The sequence below is a fragment of the Prionailurus viverrinus genome, chromosome X (genome assembly GCF_022837055.1).
Source record: "Prionailurus viverrinus isolate Anna chromosome X, UM_Priviv_1.0, whole genome shotgun sequence".
NCBI lineage: Eukaryota > Metazoa > Chordata > Mammalia > Carnivora > Felidae > Prionailurus > Prionailurus viverrinus.
The window spans coordinates 11631780-11650874 of NC_062579.1; the positions used below are offsets into that span (position 1 = coordinate 11631780).

Genomic DNA, 19095 nt, shown 5'->3' on the forward strand with positions numbered 1-19095 from the left:
CATGAGAGATCATGACCTGAGCTGAAATCAAGAGCCTGACACGTAACCAACTGAGCCACCCAGGTGCCCCAAACTTTAGAGTTTCCTTAAGCATGTTTCTGTCCAAAAACACAGGCATATTTCTCATGAATCAGAAAAAAACATGTTGTTTTGGCTTTCTGTACCAGTTTTCAGTATTCCCATTTTTCTTTATAGGAAAATGTCAAAGTAGGGCCCCAAATCCAGGATTATAGATTTCATATTTTATATATACATGTATGATCCATCAGCTTATTGATGAATAAAAGGAAAATAGAATGAAGCATTCTTTTTTTTTTTTTGGATACATATTTTTAAAATTTTTAGTAAGCTCCACACCCAACGTGGGGCTCAAATTCACAACCCTGAGATCAAGAGTCACAGGCTCTACTGACTGAGCCACCCAGGCGCCCCAAGAATCAGACATTCTTAAGCAGTGGTTTTACAGTCATTTTAGCAGTACTGTTTCTAACTTGAGCAGCAGGTGTGAGCTTATACTCATGGGCCTGATTTTTGTTAGCACTTCCAGGAAGCAGTGAGCAAATTGCCTCTATTGTAGCTCTGCTACTGTTAGCATTCTATACATTGTTTACCCACCGATGTCTGAAAAACTTAAGTCTGCTGACTTCAATAGTATCTACATAATTTCTTGGAAAAAATTGGCCCTAAGAAAGTTAGGCACAGTCATTCCTTCCTTCAGTAAAGGAATCTGTAGCAAGCTATTTGTCTATCACTAGTTCAACAAGACAGTAGATTTTTGTCTTCATTTGGACCATAGTTTTTTATGTTGATCATCAGTCTGTTTAATTTTAAACCTTTCTTTTTTTCCCCCCTGTCATTGTATCTGAATATTTATGTATTTAACAGGGGTAATATTTCTGGAATACCTGGTGATATATCTTTGGTGAATAAATTGTTTTTTTTTTTCCTGACTTTTTCTTCTATCCTGGTTCCAGGTGAGAGAGTAGGGTGAATGCCTCTGTGTAGGGGAAATTATTGTGAGACTTGAAAGAGAAATGATAGGTAGGCCCTTTCCAGGTGCCAAAGACATGTATGTGAGCAGAACAGGCAGAGTTAGGGCAGGCAAGTCTTGACTTTCTCCCCCCGGCCCCCATTACCTCAAGGAACTGAAATTCTGGATTTAGGGAGACAGTAGGTTGAGGGTAAAGCCAAAAGTGTAGGAAGCTTATGCTCCATTCCCCTTTTGTAACTGAGGAAACTGCCTTGCAAAGTTGCCTCATCACAATGGAAGCAGCAACAGCAGGGTAAAATGTGGCATGCTGTGGTTAGGTGGAGAGAGGATTCCTGGGTCTCCTTCAGCTTGTGATTGGCCCCTAAGGAATCTCCAAGTTACTTCACACTCCAGGGAGCTGGGTTGAAAGCCAACGAACCTGTCATTGGGATGCTGTATTGAGGGGCAAGCCAACAGCACTATAGTTGATAGCCAGGTTGTGGGTATAAATGAGAGTCTGGATGCCTTCACCCTCAGTTAAAGCAGTGAATGAGCCAAACAACCAGGCCAGACACCCACACATAACCTGAGTCCACAGTCCCCATGGGGTCCAACAGCATTATCAACCAATGTCTGGGGTCCAGGGCTATAAGGCATCTTGTCCTGGAGACCAGAGTCTCAGGGGACAGTATAAGGGCCTCTGTGTATTTGTCTGAGAACCCTTCCCTTACAGTGAAGTTCTGTAATCCCACCCACATCCATACACCCATTTGCCATCTTGATAGAAACAGGGAGAAAATCTGAGGGGGAAACTGACTATATAACAAATCAAAGCCACACTGAGATACCACCTCACACCGGTCAGAGTGGCTCAAATGAACAAATCAGGAGACTATAGATGCTGGCGAGGATGTGGAGAAACGGGAACCCTCTTGCACTGTTGGTGGGAATGCAAACTGGTGCAGCCACTCTGGAAAACAGTGTGGAGGTTCCTCACAAAATTAAAAATAGGTCTACCCTATGACCCAGCAATAGCACTGAGCCTAAACGTCCATCAACTGATGAATGGATAAAGATGTGGTTTATATATACAATGGAATACTAGTTGGTGATGAGAAAGAATGAAATCCTGCCATTTGCAGCAACATGGATGAAACTGGAAGGTATTATGCTAAGTGAAATAAGTTAGTCAGAGAAAGACAGATATCATGTTTTCACTCATATGTGAATGTTGAAAAACTTAACAGAAGACCATGAGGGAGGGGAAGAGGAAAAAAAATTAGTTACAGAGAGGGAAGGGGAGGCAAACCATAAGAGACTCTTAAATACACAGAACAAACTGAGGGAATGGGGGGAGAGGGGAAAGTGGGTGATGGACACTGAGGAGGGCACTTGTTGGGGTGAGCACTGGGTATTGTATGGAAGCCAATTTGACAATAAATTATATTTTAAAAAATGAAAGAGCATCAAAATTGGCAAAGATGAAGTCAAGCTTTCACTTTTTGCAGATGACATTATACGTGGAAAACCCAATAGACTCCACCAAAAGTCTGCTAGAACTGATACATGAATGAATTCAGCAAAGTTGCAGGATACAAAATCATTGTACAGAAATCAGTTGCATTCTTATACACTAATAATGAAGCAACAGAAAGACAAATAAAGAAACTGATCCCATTCACAATTACACCAAGAATCATAAAATACCGAGAAATAAACCTAACCAAAGATGTAAAGGATCTGTATGCTGAAAACTATAGAAAGCTTATGAAGGAAATTGAAGAAGATAGAAAGAAATGGAAAAACATTCCGTGCTCATGGATTGGAAGAATAAATATTGTTAAAATGTCAATACCACCCAAAGCAGTCTACACATTCAGTGCAATCCCAATCTAAATTGTACCAGCATTCTTCTCGAAGCTAGAACGAGCAATCCTTTTTTTTTTAGTGTTTGTTTATTTTTAATATGAAATTTATTGTCGAATTGGTTTCCATACAATACCCAGTGCTCATCCCAACAGGTGCCCTCCTCAATACCCCTCACCCACCCTCACCTCCCTCCCACCCCCCATCAACCCTCAGTTCTCAGTTTTTAAGAGTCTCTTATGTTTTGGCTCCCTCCCTCTCTAACCTTTCTTTTTTTTTTCCTTCCCCTCCCTCATGGTCTTCTGTTAAGTTTCTCAGGATCCACACAGGAGTGAAAACATATGGTATCTGTCTTTCTCTGTATGACTTATTTCACTTAGCATAACACTCTCCAGTTCCATCCATGTTGCTACAAAAGGCCAGATTACATTCTTTCTCATTGCCACGCAGTATTCCATTGTGTATATGAACCACAATTCTTTATTCATTCATCAGTTGATGGACATTTAGGCTCTTTCCATAATTTGGCTATTGTTGATAGAACAAGCAATCCTGAAATTTGTGTGGAACCACAGAAGACCCCGAATAGCCAAAGTAATATTGAAGAAGAAGACCAAAGCGGGAGGCATCACAATCCCAGGCTTTAGCCTCTACTACAAAGCTGTAAGCATCAAGACAGCATGGTATTGGCACAAAAACAGACACATAGACCAGTAGAATAGAGACTCTAGAATTGGACCCACAAAAGTATGGCCAACTAATTAATCCAAACCTTAAGAGACTCTTAAAACCTGAGAATAAACTGAGGGTTGATGGGGGGTGGGAAGGAGGGGAAAGTGGGTGATGGGCATTGAGGAGGGCACCTGTTGGGAGGAGCACTGGGTGTTGTATGGAAACCAATTTGACAATAAATTTCATGTAAAAAAATAAAGTCAAAGAGACTATAAACCAGAAAAGACTGAGGTATCACAGAATGCAAATTAAATCAAGGTCAGAGCTAGTAAAGAAAGGTTAAAAGTTATAGAAAGTTAAAAAGCTGCAATTTCTTGGCACATCTTAGATCTAGAGTTTGAGGATATATTTCCAAAGTTAAATTTAAATTTTGTACTCTTTGTTCATTATTGAGCACAGCTTAAGTCAATGATTATCTGATTGGGGATGTAGATTGCTGCAGTTGGCATGCCTAATTAATGTTCTGTCTCATTTGATCACTAGAAGTAAGTTTTTTATTTTCTCATTATCTACTTATTGTTATAAAATAAGGACAAAATGAAATAAAGTTCTAACACAGTTGTGCAACAGCTGTGGTATGGACAGGATAGTTAACATTACTAAACTGAAATGCTGCTGTCTGGCAGGCATCATTACCAGGTACTCTTTGAAATTACCTTTCATTTTCAGACACAACCACAGTTTGAGTGTGGTGTAGACAAAGTGGTTTTAAAGCATCTGTATATAATGTCTGAAAGAGTTCTATGAAAATTAAGTATATCTTGAATTTTGTATGATCTATAAATAGGGAGCTAAATTGTTTTGAAAGTCTCTCCCTTTCTATTGAAAAGAGTTGCTATTTGCCCTGCCATAGAGGTTAGTGAAAATTGTTCTTTGGATGCCTAAATTTTCCTCTTAACAACTGCATTTTATTTTTTGAACTTTGTATTATCTAATCTATAATATTAACATAGGATAGCAAATTCATATTGGTCTATAACTATGAGGTGAATTATTTTTAAATAATTCATTTTAAATCAACTTTATTGAGGTATATTTTACATATATACAACAAGATGTACCCATTTGAAGTGTACATTTCTATATCCAATGTAGATTGGAAATTGTAAATTTCCAATAGAAATATCCATTTCTATTATCCAGTGTCCAGGTTGACACTGATCCACTAACAGTCATACTGGGCCTTGTTAGATGTACTTACAAAGCCTTTCTGGATATGTGGATTTGTTTGTATTTATCAAGTAAATGTTTGTAGACATTTATGGTTTTTATTCTTATATTTATGGCACCCAATTGTTGGCCATTTAGGTAGCTCTAAGTCTCACACTAGTATAGGATATGTTCATTTTTAATGTTCAAATAAAAGTCGTTGAAGACTTTATTGTAGGAATTCCAGCGGCCTCCTTAAGAATATGGCTTACATTTACAGGAGAGCCTCCCTTTTGATTTTCTCTTCCCACCAAACTCATGGTCTGTTATCTCACCTCTAGAGGCTCTTCCCTTCTTTCTGTTCCACATGGACCCAAGCTTTACTGCTTTTCTTTGATTTTGCCAAAGCACCGCTAATACAAAATGACTGGATGTTTGTGGCATGTTTCCACTAAGGATTTGGTGACCTCATTACTAAACAGGACCATAAGCAACATGCTGGCCAGTTCTCAGATCTGTGACTATTTCTGTCATGGGAATGCTTCATGTCCTAGAAATGTTAGATATTAGTAGTTATGTGACATCTCTGTTTTTATACTATGTTTTTTCAGGCTGGAGGAAATCTCACTAGTTTTATCATAGAATGGAGTAGAGGTGATGGTGAAGGATAACAATCTTTATTTTATTGTTTCAGGTGGAGAAATAAATCAATAAGTGCTAATTTTTTAATTTAGTAGGGCTTCTTATATAACTTGATAAATTGGCAACCTTGTAACTGCAACCATTTTATATAGTAATGCTAAAGAAGAGGTTTTTAACAGAAAGAATGCAGTATCAGTTTTGCAGTGCATTTTTGTGATTTGTTGGAGGCTAGCGTAGCAAATAGCAAAATAGGTTTTTAATCAAGATACTGTAATTCCCTCTGAACTTTAAGAACTTATTCAAATTCTTGCCTACTAAAGGGCTTCTGGAGAGGGCCAGATGAAATTTTAAAGACTCTTATGTTTCATTATCTTCATTTTTTGAAACTTTTTAAAGAAAGAAACAAACAGTTCTATCTTAATATGTCTCCTAGGGATATACTGTTCTTTTAAAAACTTAAATGCATATGTTTGTATTCTGTGTTCTCATGTTTTATTAACTTTGAAAAAAGTCCCTCTATACCAAAGAATGTCTTTTTTTTTTTTTTTTTTAATTATGCTAGGAAAAGGTATTTCTCTGTTAGGCTCTAGTGGGATTAGTAAATGATGCCCAAAAATAAGGATGACCTGGGCCAGCAGGATGTAAATTTTGAATTGGTGCTGCCGTACAGTGAGACATTTACACTGGGTCTTCCTCTGTCTTGTTCGGTACACTTTGGGACCAGTCATACATTATTTTTCACCCACATGCTTGTAGTCCAGTGGTAGAGTCAGACTTTTATCCAAGTGGTCATAAAATATGTGAAAGTGTCACTTTAGTAAAAATTACGAAGAGATGTTTGCCAAGAGAACATATGGGGCTTTAGACTTAGTCACAAGGCTGTGAGAAGGCTTCCCTGAGGAAGTGAGGAATTGTGCCAAGGTCTGAGAGAGAGGTAATTTAGGGTTGAGTGGGCAGGGGAGGGCAAAGCTTTTTGGAGCAAAGGGAACTATAGTAGGGGAGGTCTTGGGGACGATGGCTGTCGCTCACCAAGCAAGGACGACCTAGGGAGAGGAGGCTAGAGAGTGTGCCCAGAGTGATCCCTTGATGGGCCTTGCTGGCTATGTGAAGGGGCTTTGACATAGTCTTTAAGGGCAAGGGAGTTTTACTAGAGTTTTAAGGGGAATGGTGGAGTGGAAACAGATTTCCATTTCTAAATAGCCACCTGGCTTTCCCAGTGGCAGACACATTTATATTTGAAGGGTTAGAAGGCTGGGTAGTACTCCACGTGGGAATGCGAAAGGCTTGGATTGGAATGGGAGTCAGGTAGAGCAGAACTGTGGACTGATTGGGAAAAGATTTATTTAGGAGGCTAAATTCAACAGCACTTGAGTAGACTTGGGGTTGTAGACAAGGGAGATATCAAGAGTGACCCTAAATATCTAGCTAGATATTTATCTGGTCACTGAGCTATGGGGACAGGAGCCAGGACCAGGAAAAGAGGGAGTGGTTAGGCATTCTTTCTAGATATTTTATACTTCATTTATTGTCCTCTTATATCTCAATAAAGATTTATGGAGGGCATTTCCAGCACAGAGGGGAGTAGAAGGGATTTGATGGAAATAATTTTTTTATGGAAATAAATGAGAAACTAGATTTTGTTACAGAGGAATTTTACTACTGACTTGGCTTGAAGGCAGTTGTTTTCTATGTGAGTCTTAAGATTCCACTTCCCCCATCTTCCTTTTTTGGCTGCTTGCTGTCTTGTGTTCTTGATAATGTATTAATATTTTCATGAGACAGTCCTCTTTCTAGAGGCTAAGCATGAAGTAAATTCATTATGAGTTTTCCTTGTAATGCTTTTTAAGATGTAAGCATTTTTGTGAAGTACTCTTAGCATACAAATCATAGACAGTTTAGAATTTACACCAGTATTTCCTGTGACAGTATCCCCATAATGTAAACCTTTGTAGCAGTTTTGCTAGTTATTGGTGTAGACTTTGTGTGACTGCTAAATTGCTTTTGGCCGACTGAAAAGCATCACTGAATTTTTAACAAAAAGTAAATAATATATTTTCATCTATCTTTTGGTATATCTCACTGTATAATGTTTAAATGGGGCCATGTTACAAAAGTTATTATAAAAGTAAACGTAATCTCATTTTGTGAAAATGAGATGAGTGTAGACATTTTAGTCCCATGATTAATAGCTTTACTAGTTTTTGAAGAATTAGTCTTTTAATCATCTCATTTTCACCTAAAATTTCTTTTCACGGTATAGAATTCTTTTTATTTAAAAAAAAAATTTTTTTAACGTTTATTTATTTTTGAGACAGGGAGAGACAGCATGAACGGGGGAGGGTCAGAGAGAGAGGGGGACACAGAATCTGAAACAGGCTCCAGGCTCTGAGCTGTCAGCACAGAGCCTGACGCGGGGCTCAAACTCACGGACCACGAGATCATGACCTGAGCCAAAGTCAGATGCTTAACCGACTGAGCCACCCAGGCGCCCCTATATAATTCTTTTTAAAAGCTTTACTTGATCGCCTCAAAGTGGCCAGTGTCTCTTTTAAGGGGGAGTGTTAACGGTGGAACACCACAAAACAGTTAAAATGAATCAACTAGAGCAGAGTGTTTCATTGTCGGCACTTTGGACATTTGGGGCCGGGTAATTCTTTGTCATGGGGGCAGTCCTATGCACTGTATGATGTTCAGCAGCAGCCCTGGGCTCTACCCAGTAGATGCCAATAGCCTCCTACCCTACCCCATTGTGATAACCAAAAGGGTCTAGAGACATTGCCAGATGTCCCCAGGCAAGGGGAGGGGCACAGTTGTCCCCAGTTGAGTGCCACTGCACTAGGTTTATGTTTAAATCTCAGAAACACAATGTTGTGTTTAAAAACAAAAAGCTGGGGCGCCTGGGTGGCTCAGTCGGTTAAGCGTCCGACTTCGGCTCAGGTCACGATCTCGCGGTCCGTGAGTTCAAGCCCCGCGTTGGGCTCTGTGCTGACTGCTCAGAGCCTGGAGCCTGTTTCCGATTCTGTGTCTCCCTCTCTCTCTGACCCTCCCCCGTTCATGCTCTGTCTCTGTCTCAAAAATAAATAAACGTTAAAAAATAAATAAATAAATAAATAAATAAATAAATAAATAAATAAATAAACAAAAAGCTGTTGCAAAAAGATGCTCACAGTAACACGCCACTTACGTGATTTTCAATGTTCAAAACAGTAAAATCGTTTATGGGTAAATCCATTTGTGATAATAAAAACATGCATGGGGGAATGCCTGGGTGGTTCAGTCGGGTGAGTGTCCAACTTTGGTTCAGGTCATGATCTTGAGGTTCATGGGTTGCAGCCGCACATCACACTCTGTGCTGACAGCTCAGAGCCTGGAACCCGCTTCGGATTCTGTGTCTCCCTCTTTCTCTGCCCCTCCCTCACTCACACTCTGTCTCTGTCTCTCAAAAATGAATAAATGTTTCAAAAAAATAAAAAAAAATAAAAATATGCATGGGAGTGCTACATAACAATTTCAGGATAGAAGTTCCCTCTGGGGAGAGAAGGAATGGGAATGAATGAAGGTATATGTATGACATTTTACATTTCAGCGCGAGAGAGTGATCAGAAGCAAATAAACCAACATATTATCGACTTCAATCTGACCTGTTTTCTGTATATTTACATGGTCAATGTGCTTTGAACTCCTGGGGGCCTATCATATAACATTTGTTGTACTTTTAAACTATTTTCATAAACATTAATTTACTGACATACATTATTACCAACGTATACACTTCTGTGTATGTGAGATGTTTCATTTACTCATGTCAAACCTAAGATGTCACATAAAACCTCATGTAAAGCAGGGGCCCAATAAACTGTTCTTAGTTGACTGACTGAAATGCTCTTCTTATTGGCTATAGATTGTTTTCCTTCCTGATATGGTCTGAAGTACTTCAATTTAGTAGTTGATCTAACTTTTAATATTGGCAAACTATGGTAGTTTATAGGTGATAAATAATATAGGAAAAGAGATTTCTTGGAAAGCAGTCTAGTTTTTATCCTTGTGTATCCTGGTTAAAAATGTGTATTTCTATGGTACTTGGCAAACACATGTTAGTTCCATTGTATCTACCTGCCATGGAATGTATCCTGTGCTTGAATTTACTCCTATTTTATGTGTGCTCATAATGTAAAAATTAATCATTTATTTTAGAAGGTTTCTATGAAATAAGAGTCAGAATAAAGATGAAAATAGAGCAGACATTAGGAAACCATTAGAAAATTTTTATTGGTGATAGCATGTATTTTTGAGAAAAACACAGATGAGAAATAATGATGTCTCCCCACTGTGGAGGTGTGTATGTTTCAAAATATATCCTTTTTAGCAACAGAACTTAACATACATGGCTTGCAAAGGTGGTAGAGCATGACCATGGATGAGAGAGAAATGGCTTCCAGAATCAGATTTCGTGGGTTTAAAGCCTTAGCTTTATTACTTCTCAGCTGTATGATCTTGGGGTAAAATATAGAAAGAACCTCATTAAAACTGTTGAATCAGTATGTTGTACACCTGAAACTAATTTAACATTGTGTGTCAAACTATATTCAACTCCCCACCCCACACAGCTCAGTATATCCTCATCTATAAAAAAGTAAGTAAGCAATAAGTAAGTAAGTAAGATCCTCTTCAGAGTGTGATTTGAGAATTAAATACATGGGAAGCACTTAGCACAGGGCCTGGCACAAAAATACTTAAATAGCCTAAAATAAAGCTTGCTTTTTCAGGTACCATATCGGTCTATACTGTAATAATGTCTGTGTTTGTAGGGTTTTGCTTCTGTTGAAGGAGGAGCATTTCATTGTGTAAAAGCACTTAGGACATTTGGGATATTTGCATACAAAAAATGTGGATTGAAGTATTTTAAAATACTTAGGTGTCAAGTTGTATTTCCTGCTATTTGGATGAAGAAATAAAGAATTTTTCCCAAGGTATGGCTTCCTCATGGAGGAATTAATTACAAAATGAATTGTAGAGTATAACCTTTGGAATCCATGAATAGTAAAATCGAATCGCTATTTTTTTTTCTGTTCTCCTTTATAATGCATGTTGGGTATTTTAAATTACAGAGCAAAACATTTAAAACCATGATTTCTGAGGCACCTAGGTGACTCAGTGGGTTGAGTGCCTGATTCTTGATTTCTGCTCAGGTTATGACCCCAGGGTCCTGGGACTGAACCCTGCCTCGGGCTCCACTCTGAGCATAGAGCCTGCTTGATATTCTCTTCTTCCTTCCCTCTGCTCCTCTTCCCCATTCTCTCTCCCCCGTCTCTCAAATAAATAAAATGGAAAAAAAAAAAAAAAGATTCCCGATGCTTCCTTATAAAGTATATTACCAATTTAGAGAATTCAGTTTTCCAGAGCATAATTAAATCAAGTTATGTAACTATATTTTAAATAACTTAGTAAATTTTATGATTGTTAATACCAATTAGTTGTTTTGCCAACATCTTTTTTTAATGTTTTTATTTCTGAGAGAGGGAGAGAGAGAATGAGCGGGGGAGGGGCAGAGAGAGCGGGAGACACAGAATCCGAAGCAGGCTCCAGGCTCTGAGCTGTCAGCACAGAGCCCGACATGGGGCTTGAACTCACTAACTGTGAGATCATGACCTGAGCCGAAGTTGGATGCCCAACTGACCGAGCCACTCAGGTGTCCCATGTTTTGCCAACATCTGAGGGGACAGTTGATTCTGGCCATAAACCATTGACTAGGGAGCCTTAGATCACTAGCAGGAGTAAGGTTGGGTTACAAGTCTCTGTGTTCAGGATGGTTGTTCAGTGATTGAGGCATGATTTTTGTAGGGTAGAGATCTTGCGAATGATGAAAGAAATATAGACCCTCTGGATATTTTTCTATTTTTTACTACTCATAAAATTTATTTTTCATTCTCTTTCTAAATTTTTTTCAACGGAGGAAATTTATTTTGGTAAATGTTAAATGCCTTGATATAGCTTGTTCACACATGGAGATAGCAGTACAATTCAGGAACCTCTTTCTTTTTGCATTCCAGAGTCATATAATTGTAATTTTGAGACAAAATTAAGGGTGAGGTATGGAATTACCATTAATAACTTACTTATATATTTTATCACATCCTTAGTTTGTTGTTCAAAATGTCAGCTTTTAACTAACTCCTTGTTTAAACAAAGTGAGATACTGAAACAAGTAGCAAATTATGCCTATCATGCTGACTACAGCTGGTGACATTCTGTTGCAGACGTTGTGGGGGCAATGGCATGCTTTTGTGAATAAATTGAATTTAAAACAGTTTTTCAGAGCTATTTTTCATATATTTTTCTTCTTTGTCTATACCTATATGATATGTAGCATCTCAGGGTGGTGGTAGTACAAGTAATAAAACTTGGTGTGTCTCCTCTTACCTCTCCATTACATACCCATGAAGAGATTTAAAAAGAAAACCAAAAACTGATAAAATTTCTGTTAATTAAGAAGCTAAAAATTGGTTGTTGGCCAAGTCCAGGGAGATGGATTGAAAAACACAGCCTTGAACATCATGCTCCTTATTCTACTTTCTGAACCAGAATAGGGCAAATTGTCAAAAAGGAGTGGGACACATACTGCTTTTGGGTAGCGCCCATGCCTGCTGGAGCTGGAAACAGGTAGCCGTCTCATGGTGGTAATTGTCATTTGACCCTGAGGGAGCTGGAGTTCTCTGTCCCCCAACTAGCCTACATCAGTACTTGTATTGCCAGAATTTTCCAGCAACGAAGCACCCCAAATACAGTATGGCATGAAGCAGAGAAGGACTGGAGGCAGCAAGTTGAGTCGTAGGATTCACAGACTCCCATGGCAAGGTGTAGTGAGTGTAGAGTAGAGGGAACGGGATGTGCTAGGAAGTGTGGGGCCAGCGAACAACTTATTCTGGCAGCCCTTCCCCAGGTGATCCAGCCTCAGAGCAGCCAACACAACCAGAGGAGTGTTTGCTGGGAACCCAGGTTTTGAAATTGGGCTCGGTTGCATCAGTCGGCCTTTTGACGCTTGGGAGGCTGAAAAACCCAACTAACTTTTTGGTTGTCAGATGCCAGGCCTAGTGCATCTCTTCCAATCTTTAAAAAAAAAAAAAAAAAAAAAAAAGGCAGGGAGGTGTACCTTATGAAAAGATAGGGCAAGACAAAGAAAACACTGCTCTGAAGATTTAGAAGCAACACGTAGTTCTAAAAATGATTTTTTGTAACAAGCAGATGAACACTCCTGAGGGAGAGCCAGAAGGATATGACCTCTATGGTGAGAACAAGTTGAAACAAGGCAAAAATTATCAAAGCCAGCTGAAATAAGAAGATAAACCAAAAATGAAGAAAGTAAAAGAGCAAAATTGATGCAACAGTTTTGATTAATTCACTCGTGAAATAGTCATTCGTGAAATATTATTGAACCTACTATGTGCCTGCTATTCTAGGCACTTATGCAGTAGTGAATAAACCATACAACGCAATTATGAAAGGTCCAACCTAAAAGTTACAAGGTTTCTGGTGAAAAAATATTAGGAAAATAGATTTAGAAACAACATTTAAGGTTGCTAGAAGAAAACTTTTCTAAGTTCATTGATTTCCAGGTAATACTAGCTCAAACCTCCCCCTCCCCCTCCCCCCCACCCCCATACTGTCTTCTGGACATACTTTGGTTAATTTAAAATTTTTATTCCAAAGAAAAGAAGTCCTAACAGGATCTAGGCAGAAACAAAGTTATCTATGTTAAAAATCAAATTGGCCCCTGACTTTATTTTCTTCTTCTTGTAAGAAGAAAGTGTATGGAGAAGTAGTACATGGATTTTGTTAGAGACTTTTTACTCCTATGTGCTGGAAAGTTGCTTTAATAAATGTACAAACGTACAATGTCTGTGATGTGCATGGCACTTTGCAGGGCTTTGCAGTGCATAAGATTTTATAGGGACCCCGAAGATGGTGGAGAACGTAAGGTCGCCTTCCCAGGAATTCTGTGCCTGCCAAGTTGCCATTCGTGTGTGAGAGAACTTGGACATATGTCATGACTTTCCTCAGAAAGCTACTCAAAGATGCACACTGAGCAGAATCTTCATGCAAATTGAGCTCTAAACAAGTGTGAAAACCACAGTAGAAAAGGACTGGAGGTAAAGATTGAAGCTAATAAAATATGTAAAGAAATACAGATTACATATAATAGCTCATGTGTGTATAATTACAAATTAAATACAACAGCCAAAATCTATTCTCAAAAATAAATTTAACAAAATGGTAAAAGAAGAACCAGGGTCTATAATCCCAGATTAATTTAAAACAGTTTCAGGTCACAACAATCTAAATTGGTTCTGATATAAGAATCAACAGATCAATAGTGTAGACTAGACTAGAAAGCTCTGAAAGAAAATCTAGAGCATGTATGTAAGAATGCTAGGAAACAACAAAGAACTAAAAATCCATGGTAAAGAGTATTGGGAAAATTGATTCAGTATTTAGAATTCTGTTGAATATAGATTCCCTCACTATGTTAAATTACAGGTGGGTTGAATAAATTATAGGTGGATAAAGACTTAAGGAAAGAAATTAAATCATTAGAATATTGAGACATAACTGTGGATGCATATTAACCATACTGAGGCTAAGTAAGGACTTTGAACACAAAAGTAGTGGACATAAAGGCATATATCAATAAATGTGACTGTAATAATAAGTTATATTCAACAACAACCAAGCCCTAAATAATTCAATGATCACGTTAGTCTAGGGAAAATATTTGCAACAAAATTTGGCAACAGGTTCACATCCATGAATCAACAAGAAAAATATTAACTTTAGTAGACCTTTTTTCACTTACCAGTTGATAGAAGGAAACTTCTCTGACCTCACTGATGTCTAAAGACTTTTTCCAATGATTGTATTTACTGTTAGCTGTGGTCATAGGATGGGTATTTTTATATACTGCTGAAGTGATCTGTGAAATGATATATTTTTGGGTATCAGTTTTGGCAGTATCAGGAGCCTTTAATGTTCATACCATTTGACCCAGTTATATCACTCGCCGAATTTACTCTATGAAAAATAAAGAAGCAGATGTTAAAGTATGTTCATTGACCAGACAGTTAAATAACGATACATTAAAAATGATGGTTTTAAAAATTATTCAGTGACAGGTTAAAATGTACCTCATGCAATATCAAGTGAAATAAAAGCAACATGTAACACCATATACAATATTACAATTCCAATTTGAGAAAACTTTACTGGAAGAAAACAAAGCAAAATACTAGCAAGGGTTGTGCCTTTTATATTTTAGGTTTTCTGTAATAAGTTTGCATTATTTTTATAAGCAGTTTGAATAAAAGTGAAATGTTAAATTCTTTCCAGCACCTTCTGCTCTTAAGTGCATGTAAGTTTCCACCAGACATCGAAGTGATTTTATATAGAAAACTTCATCTCTTTGGCTTCATTCTTTAAGTAAATATATAAACTGTATTGAGTGAGTGGGAGGGAGGGAGAGAGAAAGAGAGAGTTGAGAGGATTTCCATGATATTGGTGAAAGAGTAACTTTTATACAGTGAATTCTATTTATGAGATGCCAGAAATTAATGCATTTCTTTCTTCAAGGTGATGTAAATAAGTTCGTTGTCAGTTTAAATTTGTAGTCCTATCATGAGCAAATTTGAACTAAGTGAGACCTTTTATAAAATCAGACAAAGGTAATACTTAGGATGCAACAAAACGATGCCTATGGGTCTCCATTTAGAGTGCAGTATAGGATGAAGCATGACCTGGAAGAACTCTGCCCTGCAATGCGAGCATTTTGATTCTCCCTGAATGCGTGTATAGTGCTGCGTCTTTCTTTGTGCTGGGAGCAGAGTTTCCCAATAGGGCGTGTTCTTTCCCTTATACCTTGTACCTTGTTGGTTATTGCCTGCTAGTGCGTGCATTTGTAAAGACTTTGTTTTGATGCAGTGACAATCTTTTATTAAAAGATTTGCTCCTACAGATCTGAAAGTATAGCCACTTAGAGTACAAAAGAGCAGACCTGAGTCATTCAGAAGACCTTTCTTTATAACATATTGGCTTTGAAGAATGTATATATTATTTTGCCAAAAGCTTTTTTATTCCTTTTTTAGACCAGAATAAGACATGAGTTATTTAACCTCGTGGTACTTAGCTCTGAGCATTTTTATTTCCTTTCCAGCCTTCATTTTCTTCTCCAACCAAAAAAGACACACAAAAATTTTTTTGCAATGTTTCCGTTTAAAGTGGGGTTTTGCTCACAACCCACTTGTGTTCAGGAGAAGGAAATAAAGGCAAGAGTGGGGGTAGTGATTGGTATTTGGCAGCAGATGTTTGTCTCTCTTTGGGTTTGAAATGACTATCCATAGAGAAGAACTGGGGAACTAGGCTTGTTAGGAAAAGTAAAGTGAAGGGCGGAGACTCAGAAGGGGAACTCTGTTACCCGCAACTACCAAGTATTGTAGAAGCCTTTTCTTTGCTATAGAAGCCTAATTAAAATGTGCCCCTGAGTTTCAGAAGGAACTACAGATGATGGTAAATATTATATCATATCAGTCATCCTGGCACTTTTTTTTTAGCGTCCAGACATTAACACTTACAGTTTATTCATGGTCTATTGCCATCTCTGCTCTCGGTTCCCTTCTCTCTCCCTTTATTTTTCCCTTCTCTGACAATGTCTGCAGGGTGCTTAGAAAGAGAGTTTTGGAACCAGGAAATGAGGGGCTGGGAAAGAAGAGGATCTTTTTTTTTTTTTTTCTTTTTTTACTCTCTGGTTTCTTGCCCTCAGTCTCCAAATATACCCCGACACTAATGGGATTCCCAGTTTCAAAGACACTGAGGAATGACTTTCTGCCTCTTTTTTCCTTTGCAGGAAACACATGAAATTGTGGCAATCAAGAAATTCAAGGACAGTGAAGGTATACGTGTGTGTGTGTGTGTATCTGTCTTTTTCTTTTTGTATTTAGTCCTTGTGAACAGAATGTAGAAGAGATGGGATCTAGCTGATTAGCCTTTGTTCCTGAAATTTTAACATCTGCATCTCAGAAAGTGAATATAGCATATTTATTATCATGCTTTGCTTTGAAACATCTAGCTCCTTCTGTGTAAATCAAATCTCATGATATTAGAAAATTTATCATGTATTTTAAGGTACAGTCAGCACTGGAAATCTTGCTTCAAATGCTAGGTAGAAGGCATGCTATTTATAAATATTAAAATGAGAAAACTGATTTGAAATAAATATTTTTGTGAGTTCACATAAGTAGGAAGGGCTGTGTGAAGGGCTTTGGTATTGATTACTATGATCTTCGGTTCTTAGTTAGAAATACATGGATAAGTAGTATGTAAATGGTATCAAGAAAGTGATTTTGTATTTAAAATGACTCATTGGAAGAATAAAAGCTTTTCAAGAAGAAATACCATAGTTGGGGTCCTTGGTCACACGTCCAGACCATTTCAGATGGAGTACTAAAATTACCCTATGCTGGGGCACCTGGGTGGCTCAGCTGTTTAAGCGTCTGACTCTTGATTTTGGCTCAGGTCATGATCTCACAGTTTGTGGGATCAAGCCCTGTGCTGGGGCTCTGCGCTGACATCACAGAGCCTGCTTGGGATTCTCTCTCACCCGCTCTCTCTGGCCCTCCCCAGCTTGCATGGACATGCATGCAAGCTCTGTCTCTCCAAATACATACGTAAACTTTAAAAAAGAAAGAAACGTTAAAAAAGTTACCCTATGCTGGGCAAGAAAATTTTAAATAAAGCACTAAAAAAAAAAAATGTACAAAAAATAAATAAAGCATTTCAGTAGTTGATTAGGTTTTAAATCTAGATTATTGGCCATCTAAGGATAGCCTAGTAGAAAAACTTACCATGAAGACATGCATGGCCTTTGAGAAGCTCTAGGCAGCATTTTGCCAATTTTCTTCCTACAGAGATCCACAGAAATATTTTTTTTACATCCTAATCCAGTATCCACATACATAATGTCCTATATATAACTGAAGTAAAAGTATCACAAAACTATTTTACTAATGGGAGGTTCTTCATTTTTTGTTGTTTCCTGCTCATATAAATTCACATAAATGCCTATTTGTGGCATCAGATAACATCGATTTTACCACTGAATCATAACCTGCCTTGTGGAAAATAGTGCCCCAGGGTAAGAGGCACTAGCATAGCATTAACTTTCGTATCAAATTGGAAGTATGACAATGGCAGTCGTAGCCTACCTTTATCAGCACACATTGACTACACACCGTAAGCCTCTATATTTGTGAACAGTTTCATCACCCATACTTTAGACACTTAGCCGAACATTAAATAACAAAAAGGGCTCACTAACAAGGTCCTGGGGTAGATTCAGTAGTATTTGATATATCCCAACTCTGATGTGCTGGTTATGTGGAGCACACGCATCATCTGGGAAACCTTAGCAGCCGTTGTCTTGCCAGCCTTAAAGAGAATGCAATAAAAAAAGCTTTTAGCTTGTTATAAAGTGTGTGTGTGTGTGGGGGGGGGGGGGGGACCTGCTTCAAAGGATATACCTGTAGTCTGACAGGAAGCAATAGCCCCAGGCCAGTCCACTCTGAGACCATTGGAAATGAGCTCTTTGAGCAGTGGCTTTGGGCTAACCACAGGTGTCCAAGAGACAAATGGTGATCTACTAAAAAGAGTGGTTGCAACAGTAGATCAAAGCATAACCTTTGCCTTCATGTAAAGACTTCTGGCTGTGCATTCATCTTGTAAGGCACGTTGTCAAGCATCAGTTAACCACCAAAAATAATAATTGTCATGAAGTTTTTGAAAAGCAGTACAAACTAGGCCACGTATGCCATTGCTTTAAAGAAAAAAAAAAACCTGCCATATTCTTCACAATCTCTGTTCTGTTCATACCATTTCTTAGCTTCAGTTAAACAATGTGTTTGTACCTGTTGTGATGATACCTTCAGAGTGGTAATCAATAACATCTGTTTAAATGTATTGAGCCCTGAGACAGGTGCTATGAAAGCCCTGAAGAATAAATCAGGGTGATTTCAAGAAGCTTAGTAGAATTAAGACCTGTAAGTAAATAGCAGTAAAACAGAGTAGAAAGCAGTCAGTGTCTGAACGAATTTGTTTAATTTTGAGGCAAGAGACATTGTTTCTAGCTGTGGTATCCTGGGAATGTATGAATAGTGTAGACATTATAGGAAACATTTGACCAGCCCTTATTTCTGTGCACTGACAAAGCATGAATCCCCTCTACCCTCCTCTCTGCCAGACCATTATCAGTTACCATACCTTACAGGCATTGCAGCCTTGTCACCCATCCACCTTGCAGATGGACACCTTTGTAGGTACGCCCATATATACTTCTGGATACTTCGGAAACATTACTGTGATAGAATCTAAAGACATGCAATTATTCATAACTTTTTAGTTCCAGTTCTAGTCTAGGCACACTTTTCAACTGTTTCTAGCTCTCCCTGGGAGATATCATACTCTCTGTTCTGTCTTAACCCTTTCCCTCCTGCCTGAGTAGAATCTTTTTTTGTTGTTGTTAACATGGAAGCAAGAGCTTTTTTTAAATAGTTGTTTGTTTGTTTGTTTGTTTGTTTGTTTGTTTGTTTTGAGAGAGAGCGAGAAGGCAAACCGAAAGAACAGAGAGAAGGAGAGAGAAATCCCAAGCAGGCTCTGTGCTGCTGTCAGCACAGAGCCCAAGGCGGGGCTTGAACTTA

The 19095-nt window shown here is 38.2% G+C and overlaps 1 protein-coding gene across 3 annotated transcripts in view; it reads left to right on the forward strand.

Moving 5' to 3' along the window:
- CDKL5 (cyclin dependent kinase like 5) overlaps window positions 1-19095 on the forward strand; it is a 193025-nt gene that overhangs the window by 110201 nt on the left and 63729 nt on the right. For all 3 annotated transcript variants that reach the window (XM_047843716.1, XM_047843715.1, XM_047843717.1), the window contains one exon: window positions 16251-16296. In XM_047843716.1, coding sequence (XP_047699672.1) covers window positions 16251-16296 — 46 coding nt within the window. The remainder of the gene's footprint in view (window positions 1-16250; window positions 16297-19095) is intronic.